This window comes from Vitis vinifera, chromosome 11 (genome assembly GCF_030704535.1).
Source record: "Vitis vinifera cultivar Pinot Noir 40024 chromosome 11, ASM3070453v1".
Lineage (NCBI taxonomy): Eukaryota > Viridiplantae > Streptophyta > Magnoliopsida > Vitales > Vitaceae > Vitis > Vitis vinifera.
Genome location: NC_081815.1, coordinates 1,709,869 through 1,730,510, shown reverse-complemented (window position 1 = coordinate 1,730,510; position 20,642 = coordinate 1,709,869). Strand labels below are relative to the sequence as shown.

The window sequence follows — 20,642 nt, the reverse complement described above, 5'->3', positions numbered from 1 at the left end:
CCATACTCCATTAGGATTTCAATCAATTCAGTCATTATTACACCGACCTGATATCATCATACGTGTTAGTATTCTTAGAAAGATGAATAAATTAATTGATTATATTGCTTATCTTGATCATTAAAGGTATGCTTAAGAGATTTACTCTCATGTTTATTCTTAAGTTGGTGGACCTTTCCACAAGACAGGCCAGGCCTTGTTCAACTAGCTGGCATCGAATTTATGGAGTCCGGTCAAAAATAAGCATCCAAAGTTTTCAGTTTCCACAACTCAATCATGTGTGTACAAGAAATTTTACCATAAAGAAAAACAAAAATGTCTGCCGCAGCCACATGGACTAGACCCCACCAAATCGTATCTTTTACCATAAAACAAACACATTTTCTGCAAATTTTAACGGAAACTCATCTCCTTCCGTTATAGTTTGAAATTGTGATCATTCTTCCATGACTGAACATTCCGAGATGTTCCCCTCATGCTTTGATTTTCATGGTTCTTATTCAATGGTAAATAATGGCGTCTAGTTAGTTTAAGTTTTGTGTTGGTTAGGTTCAATTTTAGATAGCAAATGTACGTAAAATTAAGGATAAGCGATTAAAATGGATAAAATTTTCTTAATATTGTAAAAAAAACTTCCCATTTTTAATAATATAAAAAAATGATCAAACTCGGACAAAAATACCCCTACACTACTCTTTAACCGGTGTTGTGTTATGTTGGTTTTTTGTTCTTTTGCAATGGAAACACTCTTTATAATATTTTTTTTTTTTTTTGTAGGATAACAAATGAAATGGATGAGTTTATAAGGTAAGGAAGGGATATATAGAGAAAATTAGAGTTGAAGGGAAAGCAGACTGAAAAGGTTAGTAGGGGTATTTTTGTCAAATTTGAGTTACTTTTTACGTTATTAAAAATAGGAGGTTATTTTTTACGATATTTAGAAAATTTTATCCCTTTTAATCGATTACCCCTAAAATCAATCTGATTTTTGTACACGTAACTATCTTTTGTTTTGGTCCACGAAATATTTTGTTGGTATTTAAATAATAGATTGGGCCTTGGGCCATGGGCCACGGATTAGGTCATCACCATACGTCATGTACACCTATATTTTTCAAGCGGTGGATGTCGGGATTATGTAATATTACTAATAAATTTTAAGGATGTCTGGTCCAAGTGTGAGGATAAGATTAGCCACGGCTCCGTGGATGGATGTCTCCGTCGTACTCTTACCCTTCTATTTGACGTTTGATGTTTATGTTTTGTTTCCACGAAAATGTTAATGGAAGAGAAAACCATGTTACATGAAAATGATTTTTTTTTTTTAATATTTGGTTTTATTATAAAAAAAAAAAGGGAAAAAATTAAATATAATTAAAATTACTTTAAAATTTTATATTTTTATCAAAATTGAACCAATCTCTTAGTAATGAAAATATAAAATCAAAAAGTTAATATAGGTATCGATTTCAATTTATTATTGAAAGTAACTAAAACCAACTTGGATTTTAAAATACAACTCCTAAAATTCACCTCATACGCCAAATAATACATTATTTTCACAAAATCCATAATATATATATATGTAATAATAAATATAAAAAAAAATCCTAAAATATTAAATAATTATAAATCATAAAAATGAAAATCTTGAAATGTCGGTTTTATCAGTAATGTTATAATTAAAACACTAAATATGAAAATAAAGTATAAGAACACACGAAATTTATGATGTTTCATTATTTATGTGAAAGCTAAGTCTAATTACAACTACCACTGATTTTTCACTACGATGAAGTAAAGACTACATAAAAATTATAAAATATTTCACACCCTTTAAGGTTTTTTCTCTACGTTTTTCCATCTCTTTAAGTAGGGATTTCCCAAATCGAGTACCCTAAACACATTACGATAACTAAATTACATATGTAAAATATTCAAAGTACCCCCTTAAAATATTCTTACATACAAATTTTTTTTGGGGCTTCATCATTTTTAACCCCGGAAAGGGTTTACCATCTCTTTTCAACCCTCATGGCGATCTTATTATAAAATATGATTCGCATCTTGTCTTCATATAGGATCAATCTGCGTACATCAAAATAATAATTAGGCTCAACATATCTTAAGAGGAAATAAAAAATTAAACTGAAAAAATTAATTTCCAAAATTTTGAAACCAATTAAACCTTCGTAGGTGTTGATAAGCAAACCTATTTGATCAATCTTGACTGGGTTAAATCGGTTTTATCAATTTGACGTCCCTATTTTTTGGGTTTTCACTTACTATATACTCCAATGGTTTAACCTTTTGGACGAATCCATTACTTCACGTTACTGAGAGGATGGGTAGGTTGTTGTAGGTGTAGCCAGAGACATTGCACCCAAGTGTGAACTAAATTATCTTATCCTAAATCTTGAATGGCTCTCTGCCAGAGAGCATGGGACAGGAAGTGACCATAAGTAAATAAAAGCAGCTCAACAAACTTTCCTCATTAATTTGATTTTCAATTCAACCATAGTTCAGATCTTAATGTAAATCTTCCCATTGTTAATTATTAGTCACAAGCAAATAATAATAATTTAAATTTTTGGTCATAGTCTAGACCGACTAAGCTTTTGTTTACGATGTAGTTAACAAAGACTGAGTGTCATTGTCATCTGAGAGAAAAATGAAAACGCCATGTCATGAAATTAATTTTAAAAAAATGACTATTTGTTGGTTTCTCGTGTATAAGCACATCATGAGGTGGAAATGATTTTCCACGTGTTCCCACACAATAGGCGGTTGATTCCTCCTCTATAGATAAATACCCACCTCTTCATCACTTCGCTTAGCTGCAAGTCCACGTTCGCTCCCCGGTTTCTCTGATCTGAACAGTAAAGTAGAAGAGTACTGAGCCATGTGGACGTTGATGACCAGCTGGTGCACACCCACCACCCTCTTCGTTGTGTTGAACTTGATGATCGGCACCATCGCCGTCACTTCGCGTTTCAGTGGTCAGAGGAATGACCAGGCACCTCAACTCCGCCGAGCTCCGTCTCTGCTGGAGAGAGTTAAATCGTTCGACTTCTCGGCTTACAGGTATGAGCAGCAGCCGTACTCGGAGCCCGAGGTTCACACCCAGCTCGTCCGGACTCCGTCGCTGTTGGAACGGGTCAGATCTTTCAATTTCTCTCTCTACGGTGCCGACCAGCCCCACCAATCTGCAGAGGTTGGAGCCCAGGCAGAGATACACGAGGATGATCAGAGCGTGGAGACGCAGCAACCCCAGCTCGCACGAACTCCGTCTCTGCTAGAACGTATGTGGTCCAACAAGCTCCCCCTCCACAGATCCGACCCATTTCCCTCCGAACCAACATGTGGAACCCCAGATCGAAACACGAGTCTGGGTCAGGACATGAAGACTGAGTCGGAGAAGAAACCAGCTCCGGCGAGGCGTTCTCAGAAGATGAAGAAGTCAGTGAGCCAGAAGGTCGCGTCCGGGCGCGTCGAGGACGTGGATGCCGTGGAGCTCCGGCGGCCGCAGACGGTGAGAGAGACGAAAAGCAAATTGAGTGAAACGATGTCGTTTGGGGACGACGAAGAAGTCGACGCAAAAGCCGATGACTTCATCAATCGATTTAAGCAGCAGTTAAAGCTGCAGAGGCTCGACTCTCTCTTGCGTTACAGCAGGAGCAGTTGAAAGTAAGGCCTCTTTACCAATATGCCCTTCTGAAATATGTACTTCCTACCATATGCGATGGGCATTCTCGTCATTTTATCTTCATGTTCTTGTCAATGGTGCTGCTTCACGACTGAGTAGTGACGACAAACATGCACGTTGCAGAATGAAATGACTTAAATTACCCTTGTTTTTAAATGATTTGGAGTTAATGTAATGGGTGTTCTTGTCATTTTGTGTCATATGTTCCGTTTGTCAGGTGTTTCATGTAGTACCAAATTAAGCGATTTTAGAAGTTTCGTGATAGATTAGTATTGATGTTTCAAGAATGCCAATTTCCAAAAATATAAGGGTACGGGAAAATGACTTTCTAATTTTCAAAAAAATAAAAATAAAAATTGCATCCCTCTTATATTTTTGTTTTTAGGTTTATCTATAAATTAAAGTCCTCAAAACCATACTTTTCAAAAACATTAATACTACAAATTTCAAGTTATAATTTTGTTTTTTTTTCTCTTTAGAAATCATTTTTTTTTTCATATTAAACCATTTTTAATTGCTAATTTGTTTAATAAAATTGGTTAAAAAAAAAAACTTAATTCTACAAAAAAAAAAAAACTTTCCCTTATTTGAAATTCAATTATCAACGTATTTGTGGATCCACATTTTTCATATATGTTTTCATTCGAAGATGAAAGTCGTTTTTTATTTGTGAAATTTTGATTTTTAGAAAAGATTTAAAGTCGTTATTTATTTATTTATTTTTTAAAATAATAAAATAAGATAAGAAATAAAATCGACTCTTATAAAAATCAAAGACAAATATATGAAAATCAAGTCTGAATCTGACAATAAAATTACCTATTGAGTCCTCATAAGCTCTTCACAAATGTCTAAAAGCCTAAAAAAAAAAAATGTGTAAGGACAAAAAATAAGAGGTCTACGATATTATATATTTTTATTTATATGAAAATAGATAAAAATTATTATGATATTTGGAATATTAATCATTTACATGATACCAAAAAATGAAAGAATATCAAAAAGTGTTACTCCATACAAAATGTTATATGACATGCACATACAATACTTTAAGCCAAATACACTTTAAGTGACCCTCACTTATCAACCCTTTTTGCTGATTATTTATTTATTTATTTTCACATGGCCAATTCATGTGGGTGAATTTGTTAATAATAAATCAGAATTATTAACTCTTGCCTAGTGGAAAAGTACAAAGTCAATTGTAGTCTTCTTATATCTTTTAAGTTATAAGAGGCTTTTGATAAGCAAGTGTATCATTGGCTTAAAAGGGTTTGCTTTGTCAGACCCTTTTGTATATACAAATCTCTTATTATTTAAAATGTAATTGACATAAGAGTAAGACTCATAGGTCTTTGTTTAATGTTGTAGGTCAGTGGAGTTCATTTCACTATCAATGAGCTTCTTGTTTTATTTTGATTTTTCTTCATTAATTAAAGAATAATTATTTAATATAAGATCATTAAATTAGAGTTTTGACTTTGGGAAATATTAACATTGTGTTTGAAAAAGATGATTTCAATTCAATTTTTTAACTTCTTCGCCGTAATTATGGTGATTAATATATTCTTTTAATATTGTAATCCGTATAAATAATTTTTCTTGATGGGTGAATTTTGAATTTTTATGAATAAGGTTTTAGATTACCTTTTGAAATACAAAAAAATTAGATTAATTATTTCACTGATAGGTTTTTTGTTCTATATCGTGAATTGAACTACAAAAATTAAGAACCATTTTATTTTCACAATGAGAATAAAGTTTTTTTTTCTCGTAAAAGTGTGTTCTTTCCGACTATTCTCAAAATGAGAATGAGTGAGAGTTTTTTTTTTTTAATGATTATATAATGACAATTCTTCCTTTTGGTTGGATCGGGTTGGGTTAGTCTATTTGGGCCTTCAAACCCAACTCCAACACATATAAATGATTGATATTTAGGTTATTTATGTTTGTTTTTTATGCAAAATTAAAATAGTAAATTCAATTTTTTTGGGCTGAAATTCTATTAGTTGAATTTTATTTCCTTTAGGATTTGGTTCTGACCTTGCTATAATGCCTTCTGCTATTTATATATAAAAAAACACACAAAAAAAAATGAAATAAATCACATAATCAAGATGAAACACAAAATCACATAATCAAACCCTCTTTAACTTGATGAACATATGCTTTTTCATTAATAAATTTTTAAAAAAATTAGATATAACTAAAATTAATTATAAATAAATTTTTATTGAATAAAATAAATATGTTTGGGTGGTGTTGTTGGTTATCACACTAGTCTCACACAATAGAGGTCCCGGTTCAAACCTGAGCTCTGACATATCTATTTTATATATATATATATATATATATATATATATATATATATATATATATATATTTAGAATACCTTAAAAAAAAAAAAATTAGAGATGCAGAATAAAAGACATGGAGAAAAGTGAAAATTGAGTAGAGGAATGCAGTGGTGGAAAGCAGCATGCATTGAGGGGAATGTCCTACAAAAAGGGTAAAAAAAAATGGCTGGAAATATACAAAGACAAACCTTTCATGTATTCTTTCAAAAAGTGAAGACCCACTTTTGAGTAGGTTTTTGAATGGAATCTCTTTTTCAAAACTAAAGATTACTTATCTGTCAACTTTATATGGATATGTTGGTTGGTCTTCATCTATCATATTCTGCACCCTTTCATATGTTTCCTCCTTATGGTTATATCTATTTTCACTGTCATGAAAAGATTAGGTTCTGTTTGGATTTGTAGAATATATAGTGAGGAAAAAAGAGAGGGAGAAAACATTAAGAAAGTGAAAGTGGAGAAAGATAAAAAATAAGATTATCTTTACTGAAATCTTATTTTCAATCAGACTTGTACTCACTTCAAGGACGATAAAGGTATCACTTCAAGGACGATAAAGGTATTGGTAAGTAAGTTTTAGAATTCGGTTTTAATCAAAGTAAAAGCAAATCGAACTTTAGTTTGTTAGTGTTTTAGATTATGTTCATAATTTTATTCTACTTATGTATTGTTACGATAGTATTTAATTTTTTAAGTCTTAATAGTCTTGATTAAGTTCAAATAATTCAAACATTATTTTCCAATGAGGTTAAGTATGCATTTACAAATGTGAGACATAAAGACGATAGAATTTTAAAAAATAAAGAAAAAGCAAAAAATAGCATGAAAAATGATCATAAGGATGAAATAAAGGGTTGTTCAAACGTTGAACAAAGAGTTCAAATGTCCATACATTGGATTGTACAATATGAGAAGTTCAAATGTCCATTTGGCTTTTCCAAGGTGCAATTTTAACATTTTGCTATGGATTTCTATAGGTTAGTTCAAACATTTGAGATCCATTTCTCTCTCTATGCGTTAGTTCCAACTAAGTTTTTTAGTATTTTTCTATAAATCCCTAAGCTTAAGAGTTAAGATGGATAAGATGAACATAATTAAAGATATAATCACTTATCTCTCAAATCTTTTAGTTATGTCTGATTTTCGAAAAGTATTAAGAAAATAAAAAAATACAAAAAAAAAAATTTTCTCATGTTTAATTTCACCATAAAAATACAAAATAATATCAAATATATTAAAATTTCTTAGAAAAATTTATATATTTTATATTATTTAATTTTTATATAATGGAAAAAAATAAGTAAAATTTAAGAAATATATAAAAATAATTCATTGAGTTTAATCTTTTTTTTTTCCTTCATTTTTTTTTCTTTTACTATTCCCCTATATTTTCTTTTCCCCATATTTTTCAAAAACCAAAAATAGTATTCAAAAATAAGTTTTAAAAGTCTTTTCAATAGAGTTAAGGAGATCATAGAAGGTTGCATTAATGATACAAAAGAAGAGTGTAGTATTGACCATTACGAGACTCAAATGAGTCAATGAATCAAAATAAGGTAAAACTATTTATATTTTTTTTTATATTTAGTAAATTTTATTTGATTTAATTTGTAAAGGATTTCATTGAGATTTATGGGTGGTTTTCTATATTTATGTAATGCCTCGTTATTTGTGTTTAATAATTTTCTTATATTCTTTATATTTCTAAATAATATTAAATTGAATCAATTAATCAAGATTTAAGAAAATTGAATTTGAGGACACAAAATTGGTTAAAATTTGGACCACCTATTCACCTTATTCCACTTTTCGCTAACTCCTTAGCGAATTACAGTCCTCTTACAGCTTATACATATGTGAGCCAAAACACAAATTTTTTCTTACATGATATTTCAAATTTGTTCTTCTCATTTTGCCTTCTATAAGAGAATGAGGACTTTTGAAAATTATAAAATTTTTATTATATTTTATTTTTTTAATATTTTTAATGATAAATTAAATAAGATAATTTGACCTTATTTGATGACTGTTTTTAAAAATAATTTTTAAGAATAATTGTTTAAAATTGTTCAATAATGTTTTATAGAACAAAAATTTGTTTGAGAACTTAAAATATTTTAAATTTATTTTTAAATATATTTTAAATTTTATTTTATTTTTTTATTTATGTTTAGAGCTTTATTTTTAACCGTCATATATGTTTGTATAATTATTTTTTAAAACAACTCATAAAACATAAGCAAAAACAATTAAAAGATATTTTCTGAAAACATTTTATTTTATGTTTTAAAGAATAGAAAATAGAAGACATAAAATAATTTTTGGATTGTTAAACATATTTTCTAATTATTTCCTTTTGAAAAATAGAAAATTGTTCTAAAAAATAGATGTCAAATATGTCCTTCATGATTCTTCTCTACTTTCTATTTTTATTTATACATATTTTTGTAATCTATATAGAACAAGAGTCTTCATTTGGGCTATGAAAATTATACAGGAAAGCTGAAGGAAAAGAAAATAAAAAGGAAAACAAAAGGGAAATGTGAATAAATTTAAATTCAATATTATTTAAAAATGTATACGGTGAATATTTCTTTCATTTTATTTCATATTTTTCATTGAAAAAAAAAAGAAGAAAATTTGAATTTCCTTGTTTTCCATTTTCCCCATTTCCCATCCTAAATTTTAGAAATGAAAATTAGAACTTTGCTTTAAATGATTCCAACTTCATTAGGAAATTTTGAATAATTCAAAATGTCACTTTTTAGAGTAAATAATGAGCCCCCCCAAAAAAAAGGGTGGGCTAATTGACAAAAGTATTCTAAAAAGAAAAAAAGCAAAAGCTTTTTTTTTAGGGAAACAAATTATGGGTCCAAGATGTTTTATGCAATTGATTTGTTTTGGCCCTTTTGGGCATCTTATCCCAAACCATTTTTTGATGAAGGCAACTCCCCTATATCAAGAAAGCCTATAACTTCCATAGCTGCAAATAATTCCATATCCAAGAAATCCATACAACTCATGACTTAAATTGGGTTTACAAAACCCTAATTGAGAATTTTTGCAGGCATTTTTAGGCTTTAATCCACTGTGGTGTGTGACATTTTCTAACTAATCTAAGAGAAAACCCATGGTCATGCCATGTCCAATTTTCATTATGTTTCTTTCTTGGTCTCCAAATAGCCTTCTCCTTGATCTTGAGACAAGCCTATAGTTTGGGAGCCATCTACATGAGCCTTGGGTTGAGAACTGCATCATAAATATCAAAGTATTAGTCCAATATATTACAAATATTTTAACCCTACTCTAAATTTAGCCTTTGTAGATGTTTATTGGCAAAAATTTCTTTAGGTTATATTTGATTTCTGAAAAATTTGAGGAACAATATGAAATAAAGAAAATAGAAAAAAAAAAGTGAATAAAAAAAAAAAAAGCTTCTAGTTAATAATTTATTTTTATATGTTTTTTTAAACTCATTTCCCTTTATAACTAATTTTAATTACTTTTGATTTTTTTTATATTTTTTATCGGTGAAATCAAACATGAGAAAACTATTTTCTTAAATTTTTTTTTTCCTTATTATTTTTTGAGAACCAAACATAGTCTTAGGTTTTATTTTGATAATAAAATGTATAAGTGAAAGAAAAAAAAATTCAAAGTCTCATTTTTGATAAATAAAAAAGAAATACTAGATCTTAGGTCAATGATTTATGCAAAATATAAATTATTGAAAAAAAAATAGAGAATCAAAGACTTTATTATTATTATTTTCATGATCATAATCATAATTTATATGGTTTTGACATATGAAAAAACACCTAAGAATAAACATCCAAACTCTTAGGTTATATTTGGTTCTGAAAAATGCTAAACAAAGAAAAGAAATACAAAATAATAATAATAATAATAATAATTATTATTATTATTATTATTTCTTTATGTTTGATTGTTCTAAAAAAAATATAAAAGAAAATCAAATATAATTAAATTAGTTAGAAGTTTATATATTTTTAAATTATTTAATTTTTATTTCAATGAGTAAAAATAAGTAAAATGGGTTAGAAGTAGTAAATACAAATGTTTTATCGACTTTTAATCAATTTTTTATTTTTATTTTACTTTTCTTTTATATTTTTCCTCAAATTTTCCCCGAGCATAACCTTAAATTATTAATTCAATTTTGCCATTACCTGAAATCTATCATTTCGTCTGATTGGATATCAAAGGGTTTTACATCTTCTCCCACTTCTAATGTTGATTGATAATGGTATGCGTGATCCAAGTTTTTACCATCATCACCAAAGTAAAATCCCCTGGGCTAAATTAAAGAAAAAAAAAATCATAAATTAATTAAAAAAAAATTGTAAATTGTTCACCGCAAATTAAGGTCTTACTATTTTGTTCAATGACAGTGAAGATTCAACCTCCAGTATGCCCTCTAACTGCTCCTTTTGCTGTAGGAGTTGCTCCCGCTCCTTAAAATAGGCCAATTGACGGTTTACAGCATAGAGCTCCTGCTTACAGAGGTCTAGTTCTGATTCCAATTTACATACAATCCCGAAGCTCCCGTACACCGGATCTTCTCTCCTGAAGGTGCCCTCAAGGAGAAGGGATTCGGCCGCCGCGGTTCTCTGCTCCGGCTCGACGGCATTGAGGATCTTTTGTATGTTGCTCACTCCAAAGAGCTTATGAGCATTCTGAAATTCCCTGTACTTGCTAGCAGGAAAGTATGGGGCTAACTCACATGTGCTATCGCATCTCTTTCTCTGGTGCTTACATGAAGCACAAGCTGCTTGGGCTTGAGGATTTCCTTGACCACCGCCCTCTCTGTTCATTTTTTTTTTTCCACAATTTTTCATAAACCCAAGAGAATTGAGAATAAATAGAGATTACACAGACCAGAGATTTACCATTTTTTCATACAATCAGATGGTGTAGATATGGAGGAATTTAATGAGGTTGGATTTCTCTGATGAATAAATAATCCAAAATCATTGGATTTATTGAAGATATTTAAAAAAAATTATTTTTTAAATGGAATTTTGGATTTTATTAGTAATAAATAAATATAATAATTTAATAATTTTCTTTCTTTAATGGATATTAATATCAAAATGAATTTGTAAATGAGGAAAAGGAAAAAGACATATTTGGTAAGACGGTGTCCTTCCAAAAATGAAAAAATGGCCCAAAAAATAAATAAATAAAATTTTTAATTAATTTCGACTAGAGAAAAACTTAATTAATCGAAAGTTAAATAATAATTAAATTGAATTTAGTGGTAATTAAGTTGAAAATTAAGGTAGTGTTTTTTTTCATTTAATTATAAATAGAACTTTGATACTTAATAGTTTGGTTGTTTAATTTTGTAGTATTTTATTTATATTAAATATTAAAAAGTAAAGAAAAATTCGATATATTATTTTTTCTATTTAGAAAAAGTTAAATAATTTGACTTTTTCTACTTAGTAAAAAGTTTATAATAAGTTATGAAACAGTAGAAAAATAAACAACCTAAATTTTAAAAACAAATTACTTTTAGTAAAAAGTAAAAAAATAAACACTCTCTAATTAAGAGAAAATAAAAAAATAAAAAATAAAATATTGGTTATTGGGTAAATATTACAATTGAAATTTTTTATAAATATTAATAATTAAGGCATAGAATGTTGATATGAGACTTACACGTAAAACGACGTCGTTTGCATCACCGTCCTTTTCACCGAAAGCGTCGTCAAAACGCACCGTTTTTGAGATCGCAGCTTCGCAGAGGGACGGAGAGCTTCAATGGCGGAGAAACCCCAGCCAGTTCGAGTACTCTACTGTCAGGTTTGCAGTTTACCAGCGGAGTACTGTGAATTTGGATCCGATTTCGAGAAATGCAAGCCCTGGTTGATCCAAAACGCGCCTGATCTCTACCCCGATCTCCTTAAAGGTTTTCCAAACACCCAAAACCCTAATACCCCCTTTTTCAATTCCTTTGAATCTGAAATTTTGTTTCTTAATGCGCAGAGGCTGATTCAAAGGAAGCTGATAAAGTTGCTCAGCAATTACAGTCGACTGCTCTTTCTTCTGGTTCCGCCGATGGATCGGCTCCTTCTGGTGAGCTCATCGATGTCTTTTTATTGTCACTAATAAGATGATTGTTGAGGGTAAATGATAGTCTAGGGAAATCATGTTGAGGTTCTTGAGGATTTGGAAAGATGGATGGTAATAATTTTGTAGCCAAACATGGAATATCTTGGAGAAAATTTTCGGGATTTATATGTATATATCTAGATGTTTGGATGGAAATTCAAGTGGAATAACGAAGACCCGATGTCAAAACCATCCAATTTCTGCAACTTAATCGGCCAAAAGATCTTATTCCATGGGAATGATTTTTGGGGATTGTTTTATAAATGGAATTATTTAGGTGCGAATAGAGAGGCATGACTTGATAATGGAAGTAGAAAGACCATCATCAAACATTTTGCTTTTGATAAGGGATTGTATTGGTGGAATTTGAAGTTATGATTTCTGCACAGATTCAAACTTTGAAAGCTGGAATGTTGGTTGCTGTGGTTTTCTAGTGGTGCTGTTTGATCACATAGAATTGAATATCAAAAAGTGAGAATTTAGTGCCTGTTTGGATTCACTTCCTGTTTTCAGATTTTAAAATCAGAAAAATAGTATTAAGTTTTATACAAGACACGAAAACTCTTAGATGCTTATATTGAAAAAGTAATGGTTTTAAAAGCTGTTTAAAAAAATTGAGGTATCAAAAATTTTTTACTACAACAAATTTTAAAATCTTTGAAAGTGATTTTTAAAAACGGAGACTTAGTGATTTTTTTTGGTTTCCAATTTCACTCTCCATGGATTTACTTGACTCTATAAGCATGAAGCATGGCTATCAGGAAATGTGACACATGGTTGTAGTTGAGGACCCGCCACTTGATGTTCCTAGTCAATTAGATTGTGTTGCGAAAAGTACCACCATTCTATGATTTTGACTTTCCGGTTGATACCTTTCAAGCTCCTCTAGAAAAAAGAATTCCATAGTTCTTAGTAGGGATTTATTTTTTTATTGAAGTGTATCATTCTTCAATTGTTTCTTCATAGGTAACATCTTTCTTAAATCATTAATGATTCCATATTTCCATTTAAGTGGAAATCTAGAATCTAGGTGCTTTTTAGCTTGAGATATGAATCTTCATTTAGTTAAACGCTGCTGAAAATTTGTAAACTCCAATAAACTCTACAAGGCATTTTGTGTTGTCTAATATGTGTACTAAAATGTGCTTTTGATTATGAAAACAATAGCGATAATTTTGGTCTCATAATTGGAGCTTTTGGTTCATTGATGTCTATTTGTGCTCTCTTTTTCCACTTTTGATATAATGTAATCTAAAATTTTATGTCTTTCTATCTTGATTTGGGGTGCAATATTCTGTGGTAACACATCCATTTTTTTTGTTGCTTCTTGAATCATATCTTTGTAGAAGCTCTGTTTTATGATGATAAGCATATTTCCATTCATTATATCACCCATTTCTTTTGTGTTATTTTAATGGGAGTTAAAAATTGTCTCTACACTCTATTTTTATATTTGATGAAGCTGGGTTTGTTGCTATTACTTTGACTATTGTGTCTGGAAACTAAAAAGTCAAAATTTGGACAAAGTATATGTTATATTATTAATGTACTATTATTGTATCTTATATTTGTACCTTATTTTATATTTTTGTCACTGTTTAGAGCACAACTGACTTATTTATCTATTTATTGTGGGTGCAGGTGGTGCTTCAGCATCTAAGCAAGAAGAAGTAAAACGTCTTCCTGGTGGGAAGATAAAAAGGAAAGTAAGAGCTCTGGACAGATTACATTGTTTTGTGTATTGACTGCTGATATTTCTATTGTGAAACCTTGGCTTAAAAACTGACTAATGGCAATGAATTTTCCCTAGCCAAAGTTGGAAGGAGATGATATAATAGTTCTGATCTTGTAGTAAGAGCTTTGGATAAGCTTAAATGTGAGCGAGCAAGGACAACTGTGGTCAAGTAGTGTTGAATCAGGAATGGTAGCTAATGCATAAGAATTCTGCCACTCCTTTACTACTAGGCGTTTTGATGTCAAAAAAGCGTCCAAGAACTTCTATTACTAGTTTTTTGATATTTTGTTGGGTTTACCTGTTTCATTATCCTTGAATTATGTCATTAGCATGAATCTAGTATCCTTGCATTCCTTTTGACAGCTAAATTTTTTCTAAATTTCTGCATTGGTGTGTCCTTGTCATGTTGTACCCTTCTTGATGCTTGTGCTTCACAGTCGGCAACCTATCTGTGGACCACATCATAAAGCAACTTAGATTGCATTCATAGCTGTGTCTTGAAAGGAAAGGAGTATTAATGTGAATTATGTGATTCTATTTCTTTTGTGTTATTGCAGGCAGGCATATTGTTTCTTCAGTTTCCAATACTCACTTGTTTGGATCTTTTTTCTGAGTATAAATATAACTGAATTTGGCATTGGATTTTGATTTGCAGGAGAAGCAAGAAGTTGTTATTGAGAAGATTGTACGTAATAAGCGAAAATGTATCACCACTGTGAAGGGGCTGGAACTCTTTGGTGAGCAATATGCTGCTTTGAATCTTATGTTCCAATATTGTTTAGTTAATTATTATTGTTGATATTTTTGTTAGTAACTTGGCTTGTGAGTTAAATTGCAGGTATTAAACTTAGTGATGCTTCAAAGAAGCTTGGGAAAAAGTTCGCTACAGGAGCATCTGTTGTCAAGGTGTGAATGATTTCTAAGTAGTACAAAACTTGATCTTCCTTATGCATGCCATATCTTATTATAATTTTTTGGATGATTTGTTTTAGGGTCCAACTGAGAAGGAGCAAATTGATGTCCAAGGAGACATAGCCTATGACATTGTGGAGTTTATTACAGAAACATGGCCTGATGTAATTTATTCTTATCATTTCCTTTTCATATGTGTTGTGTGTTTCTTTGGTTATTCTCTCACTTTACTTAATGATTCAAACTAGTTTTTAACTACTCATCACTAGACAGGTTATAACTTTGATTAAGCTCCAGGTGTTGTCAAAATGTTCTAGAAAGTAAGGATATGTAGCTGCTTAAGTAGCACCATGTTGTCATTCTCCAGCCCAAAACTTTTTAAAGTAAAATCTCCTGGCTTAAGAGCATATTGACAGTACAATATTGGAGAAAACATCTCATCAAACAAAAATAGAAGCATGAAATTCAGGCAAAAAAAGAAAACGTTGTTCTTTGAATTTTTTCTGCTATTGTCCGCATGTTCTGCTTGTCCTTCACTATTCCTCTATGCAGACAACATTCTATTGAAATTGTTTTGAATCAACCATTTCATGCTTATATAATGTAAAGGTCAGCTTCCTTTTTCATTTGGAAAGTTGAAGGAGTAGTGATGCGCTGTTGGACGTTTTCTTTGTTAGTGAATAATGTAAGTCACAGAAGGTGCCCCATTAATTTACTTGACTTGCTAATACTTCAAAACCTTGATTTTGCTTTTTGTTAAGCTGAATACTACGTTGGGAAACTTGTTTCCTAGTAAATATTTCTTTGTTCTTGTGAGGATCTTGAGGAGTCAATCTTTTCTTTAGCTGATTCAACTTTTGAACTAGTTATTGCATATTAACCCTGATTCTGCGAAGCAAGGAAGGAGCATCTAACTCATCTTGGCTGGATTTTGGCGTGGTTTGAGGCGGCTTCTAGTCTTAGGATTAATCTGGCTAAGAGTGAATTAATTCCTGTTGGGGAGGTTGAAGATATTGAGGATATGGCTGTTGAGTTAGGGTGCAGAGTGGGGGATTTTTCTATTAAGTATTTGGGGCTGCCCCTTGGAGCCCATCACAAGGCCTTGTCTATGTGGGATGGGATGGAGGAAAGAATGAGGAGAAGACTAGATCTTTGGAAAAGGCATTACTTGTCTAAGGGCGGGAGAATTACCCTCATTAAAAGTACATTGGCCAGCATTCCCATCTACCAATTGTCCCTTTTTCGAATGCCCAAGTTAGTGGTAAAAAAGCTTGAAAAATTATAAAGAGATTTTCTTTGGGGAGGGGGAAGCCTGAAAAGGAAAATCCACTTAATCAATTGGGAGGTGGTGTGCACTCAAAAGGAGAAGGGGGGTCTTGGCATTCGGAAGATTGTTTTATTGAACAAGGCATTGTTGGGTAAGTGGATATGGAGATTTGCCTTTGAAAAAGATCTATTTTGGAAAAAGGTGATCGGGGTGAAGTATGGCCAAGAGGGATGTGGTTGGAGAACTAATGAAGCTCGTGGTATTTTTGGAGTGGGGGTTTGGAAGGAGATCCTGAAGGAGGCAAGTTGGTGTTGGGATAACATTGAGTTCAAGGTGGGGAGGGGGACTAAGGTCAAGTTCTAGATTGACCATTGGTGCGGCAACGCAGCGCTGTCCCAAAATTTTCCCCAGCTTTATGCCATGGCGGTCTTTAGAAACGCAACGGTCAATGAAGTGTGGGATTCAAGCCTTGGTCAAGGAAGGTGGAATCTCAAATTGTCTAGAGATTCTAATGATTGGGAACTGGATTTAATAGAAGAGTTACTTCTTTTGCTAAGGGACTTCAGGATTTCTTCAGAAGAGGACTCAGTGTTATGGAAAAGAGGGGGTCTTGATATTTTTCGGATTCAGGATGCTTATAATTTGCTGGCTGCTCCCAATCCCCTCGTCTTTCCGAAAAAGAGCATTTGGATGGATAAGGTTCCAACCAAAGTTGCTTTCTTTGCGTGGGAGGCCATTTGGGAAAAAAATCCTCACGTTGGATAGACTTAAAAAACGAGGGTGACAGCTCCCTAATCATTGTTATTTGTGTGGTTGTGAAGAGGAAAATGTAAATCACATTCTTTTACACTGTACAGTGGTCAGGGTCCTCAGAGAGATCGTCCTTCCCTTGCTTGGGGCTCAGTGGGTGTTCCCAAAGACAGTCAAAGAGGTGTTATTTTGTTGGACGGGCCCTTTTGTGGGGAAAAAAAGGAAAAAGATTTGGAATTCCATCCCGTTGTGTATTTTTTGGACGGTTTGGAATGAAAGAAATATGTTAGCTTTTAGAGGGGGTTCTTTAGCTATTCAGACACTCAAGAATTCTTTTGTATGTAATTTGTGGAGTTGGGTTAGGGTGTATATGGAAGAGGAGTCCTCTTCGGTTTTAGGCTTCTTGGAGCGGTTAGTGGCTCCTTAAGGGTTGGTGAAGTTGTTCTGTTTATGCGTTTTTTGCTTTTTGGCTGCTTTGTATACTCCCTGTATACTTTGTGGCTTTCCGCCCTTTTTTAATATATTTTGTGCTCATTTATCAAAAAAAAAAAAAAGAAAAAAAAAACCCTGAAGTCCAGATATCGAAACATATTGATGTTTCAGTTTCGAACTTCTATGTGTCTGCATACATCTCTTATCATGAATTCAAACTTTTGACTACTGAACTTTGTCAGTGTACAAATTGGATTTAACTTCAGTAACTTGGACTAAGAACGCCAATGATGGCTTCTTGAAAGTTTTGAAAATTCTCTTTATCATTCAAATGTTAAAAAGATTAGAAACGATTTTTAAAATCACTGTCAAAGACATTCTAAGTTTTCAAGGCACAAAAAAATAAAAAAAATAAATTGAATGTCTAGGATTCTGTTTCAAGGTTGAGTATTAGGTTGAAACTGGAATTTGAGACCCTTATCTGCAAGAGGTGTATTGTTAACCATGGTTCTCATAAATGGATCATTCAATTCTTGGTGAACGAGAGAGCTTTCTCTATGGTTGGCTTGTTCTTGATATTTTGGTAGAGGAGTGATCTTTGTGCTCTCAACCATCCTTTTATATTGTAGATTAATTTATAGATATCTTTTTATCACACAAAAAATGAACATGCCATCAGGCTGCATAAGTTAAAGCATTTTCTCTCATTTTCTCAGGTCCCCGAAACTGCAATTTTCTTCATTGAAGATGGGAGAAAGGTGGCAGCCGCCTGATTCTGGAATTTTGGCATGTCAAGAAAACGGAGCATGCCGTGTTCCAGTTGGAGTGACTCACCAAACTTACTACGTTTTCAACATAATGGCTGCTTGACCACTCGCCAAGGTTTACCAGAATGGGATGCCCCCCAAGTGCCAATCCTTTTTCCCGTTCTTCCACATCTTTCATTGCAAAAATGGTACTATCTTTTTGAAATGTATGCTTAGAAAAGTAATGGACGTTGTCGTATAGAGGCAAGAGTGTGGTTTTTTCTGGTTTGTTTGCATGAACCAAATCCAGAGCTGGTGAAGGAAATCCTCGAGGCTTTTTCCAAGTACATTGTGTATACCAGCTGTGGCCACAGAATAATATTCTCTAGGATCCTTTTAGGAAAAGTCACTTGTACCAGAGTGGAAAGTGACAACCACCACGGTGAGTTCTCTTTTTTCAAATTTAACCATACCATTTTCTTATTCTACAAGTTGGTATGCATTCATGCAAAGGAAATTGCATTTTCCACTAAAGTGAGATCATGGTATCAAATGCCTCATTTTCTCTATGGCACTGGTTTTTACCTGGATCATACGTTTCCTTTTTCTTTCAAATTGGACTTCATGGGTGGTAAGGACAGGCTTTGTTTGGGTTTTCACTGGGGGAGTCTGAATCTGAACCAAGTTTGACCGTCGGAAGATCTCTGTAGAGGTGAGTTGGACGTAGGCAGGTTCCCGAAGGAATGAAGCAGCGGCAATGTCTATGATCACGAGGAGATTCTAAGATATTATTGACTAGTTTGAATCACGTGATCTTCCTTTCAACTTTTAAAGGGGGTCTATCACCAACAACTCTTTTGTGATTGTAAGTATACGAGGACTTTTTGGAATGAAAAAATGGAACAACTAAAATTAATCAAAAAATATAATTTCATTATTTTAACCTTGTTACGCCTTCATTGATATGGTACAGTTAAAATTTATATATTTTAAAATTATTTAAGTTTTATATAAAAAAGAGAAAAATGAATTAAATAAGCTTATTTGAGGGACTCACATTGAATGGATGGATCTTTACAAATCCCATAAACATCACATCGAATGGATAAATCTTTACAAATCCCATAAACAGGATAGCCTTTGACACATTTGGCTGGATTGAATCATTTTCAAACTCTATTTGACTTGATCTTGTCTAAGCTAGGAAAGTACTTGGTTTTGGTGACATTAGATGTCTCATCTTTGCTAAAGAAACTTTAAATTTATTTTTTATTTTTTTCATGTTTGATTATTGAAGAAAATAATTTTTTATATTTAATTTTATAATAAAAAATATAAAGTAAAATCAAATATAAATAACATTAGTTAAAAATTTATATATTTTCAAATTATTTAATTTTTATATAAAATTTTAAAATAAATTAAATGAGCTTAAAACAATATATAATAATTTATTGAATTTAAATTATTTTTTTATTTTTTTATTTTCACTTTTCCTTTATTTTTATTTTTCCTCTTCTTGTATTTCTCCATCAAATTTCCATATCCAAACAAAGACAAAAAACTGAAAAAAGAGTTGGGATACTTTAAGATTCCAACAATCCCTTAGAATCACAGAGAAAATCCTTAACAGTGCTTGTGATGATTTCAAGAAATTTCTGTTGTCCTATATGTGATTACAGGAAAAAAAAAGAAAAAAAAAAAAGAAGGAAAATCCTAAGAAAAATCCAGGAAAAAATCTAGAACTTTTTGTCATTTCAATGATTTCAGCAAAGAAAATATGAACACCAAAAACAAATCCAATTATACTGACGCGGGATTCTGCCATTGCACAAAACATGAGACAAACAAAAACATAAACAAAAACAAAAACAATAAAAAATAAAAAATAAATAAAATAATAAGAAAGAAAGAAGCAAGAAATTTCACCCACATTCCTACGAATTTTTTACCTAATTTTTCACAATAGAAGGGTTTGCTAGCAAAATAGGCCTATTTTGAAGAAAAATTAAGATTTCGAATTTTTTATAAAACACTTCTATCCTAAAAAGCGTTTTTGAAAAATAATAATAATAAGTTTGATAAAATTTAGAAATGTATTTTTATTTAAAAAATATTTAAAAAAAATAAAAAATCACTTGTAATGTTCTATGATTTTTTTTTAAAAATGGATGAATCTTCTTCACTTTTTCTTGTTGGACTTTTGAAAGCCATTTGAGAGTATAGTTTCATTAACCTAAATGCAACTGTGATCTTATATACGATACGACTAATCACATCTTGAAATACTAATGTTCACTTAAAAATAAATATTATCCTAATAGGTGAAAAATATTTCCATACTGTTTGTCAAAAAGTTTGGTTTGGTTTGGTCTTTTAACTCCAAATTTGGTTGGTTCGATTTTTATCACATGTAAAACCGACTATATTGGTTCAGTTCATTTTTTTATCCAAAAACCGACCAAATTGACCTTATTTGCACCCCTATATTACAAATTATTCAATCATTTTGTTGTAAATACATGATATGAAATATTTTATGTTCAATAATTAAATAAGTAACAACATGTTTAGCACAAATTTATAAGGAAAAAAAAGG

General features: G+C 31.4%; 3 protein-coding genes across 5 annotated transcripts; 2 read left to right on the top strand and 1 right to left on the bottom strand.

Moving 5' to 3' along the window:
• Positions 1-2,636: 2,636 nt before the first annotated feature.
• On the top strand, positions 2,637-3,970 carry LOC100247359 (pathogen-associated molecular patterns-induced protein A70). Its single transcript, XM_002281860.5, has one exon. The coding sequence runs from the start codon at positions 2,903-2,905 to the stop codon at positions 3,683-3,685; it is 783 nt and encodes a 260-aa protein (XP_002281896.1). The 5' UTR covers positions 2,637-2,902; the 3' UTR covers positions 3,686-3,970.
• A 5,081-nt stretch (positions 3,971-9,051) lies between these two features.
• On the bottom strand, positions 9,052-11,834 carry LOC104880631 (LOB domain-containing protein 9). Of its 2 annotated transcripts, XM_010657884.3 has the most exons (4): positions 11,749-11,834; positions 10,458-10,890; positions 10,254-10,381; positions 9,052-9,312 (listed from the first exon to the last, which is right to left on the bottom strand). In XM_010657884.3, the coding sequence occupies exons 1-4, from the start codon at positions 11,769-11,771 to the stop codon at positions 9,219-9,221; spliced, it is 678 nt and encodes a 225-aa protein (XP_010656186.2). In that variant the 5' UTR covers positions 11,772-11,834; the 3' UTR covers positions 9,052-9,218. The 2 variants fall into 2 exon arrangements, with proteins under 2 accessions (XP_010656186.2, XP_010656188.2); XM_010657886.3 differs by lacking the exon at positions 10,254-10,381.
• Positions 11,715-18,577, top strand: LOC100252472 (translation machinery-associated protein 22). Of its 2 annotated transcripts, XM_002281833.5 has the most exons (7): positions 11,720-11,998; positions 12,076-12,165; positions 13,843-13,907; positions 14,592-14,673; positions 14,775-14,842; positions 14,929-15,012; positions 18,014-18,577. In XM_002281833.5, the coding sequence occupies exons 1-7, from the start codon at positions 11,851-11,853 to the stop codon at positions 18,068-18,070; spliced, it is 594 nt and encodes a 197-aa protein (XP_002281869.1). In that variant the 5' UTR covers positions 11,720-11,850; the 3' UTR covers positions 18,071-18,577. The 2 variants fall into 2 exon arrangements, with proteins under 2 accessions (XP_059596665.1, XP_002281869.1); XM_059740682.1 differs by lacking the exon at positions 18,014-18,577 and having other exon boundaries at positions 11,715-11,998; positions 14,929-15,106.
• Positions 18,578-20,642: the final 2,065 nt, after the last annotated feature.

Excerpts from the sequence above, each read along its gene's own strand:
- LOC104880631 (XM_010657884.3), bottom strand. The coding sequence starts at position 11,771 with ATGCAAACGACGTCGTTTTACGT. Across the intron at positions 10,382-10,457 it reads CACTGTCATTGAACAAAATA|CCCAGGGGATTTTACTTTGG; the intron begins GTAAGACCTTAA and ends TCTTTAATTTAG. Across the intron at positions 9,313-10,253 it reads GACGAAATGATAGATTTCAG|TTCTCAACCCAAGGCTCATG; the intron begins GTAATGGCAAAA and ends TTTATGATGCAG.
- LOC100247359 (XM_002281860.5), top strand. The coding sequence starts at position 2,903 with ATGTGGACGTTGATGACCAGCTGGTGCACACCCACCACCCTCTTCGTT.
- LOC100252472 (XM_059740682.1), top strand. The coding sequence starts at position 11,851 with ATGGCGGAGAAACCCCAGCCAGTTCGAGTACTCTACTGTCAGGTTTGC. Across the intron at positions 14,674-14,774 it reads GAAGGGGCTGGAACTCTTTG|GTATTAAACTTAGTGATGCT; the intron begins GTGAGCAATATG and ends GTTAAATTGCAG. Across the intron at positions 14,843-14,928 it reads CAGGAGCATCTGTTGTCAAG|GGTCCAACTGAGAAGGAGCA; the intron begins GTGTGAATGATT and ends GATTTGTTTTAG.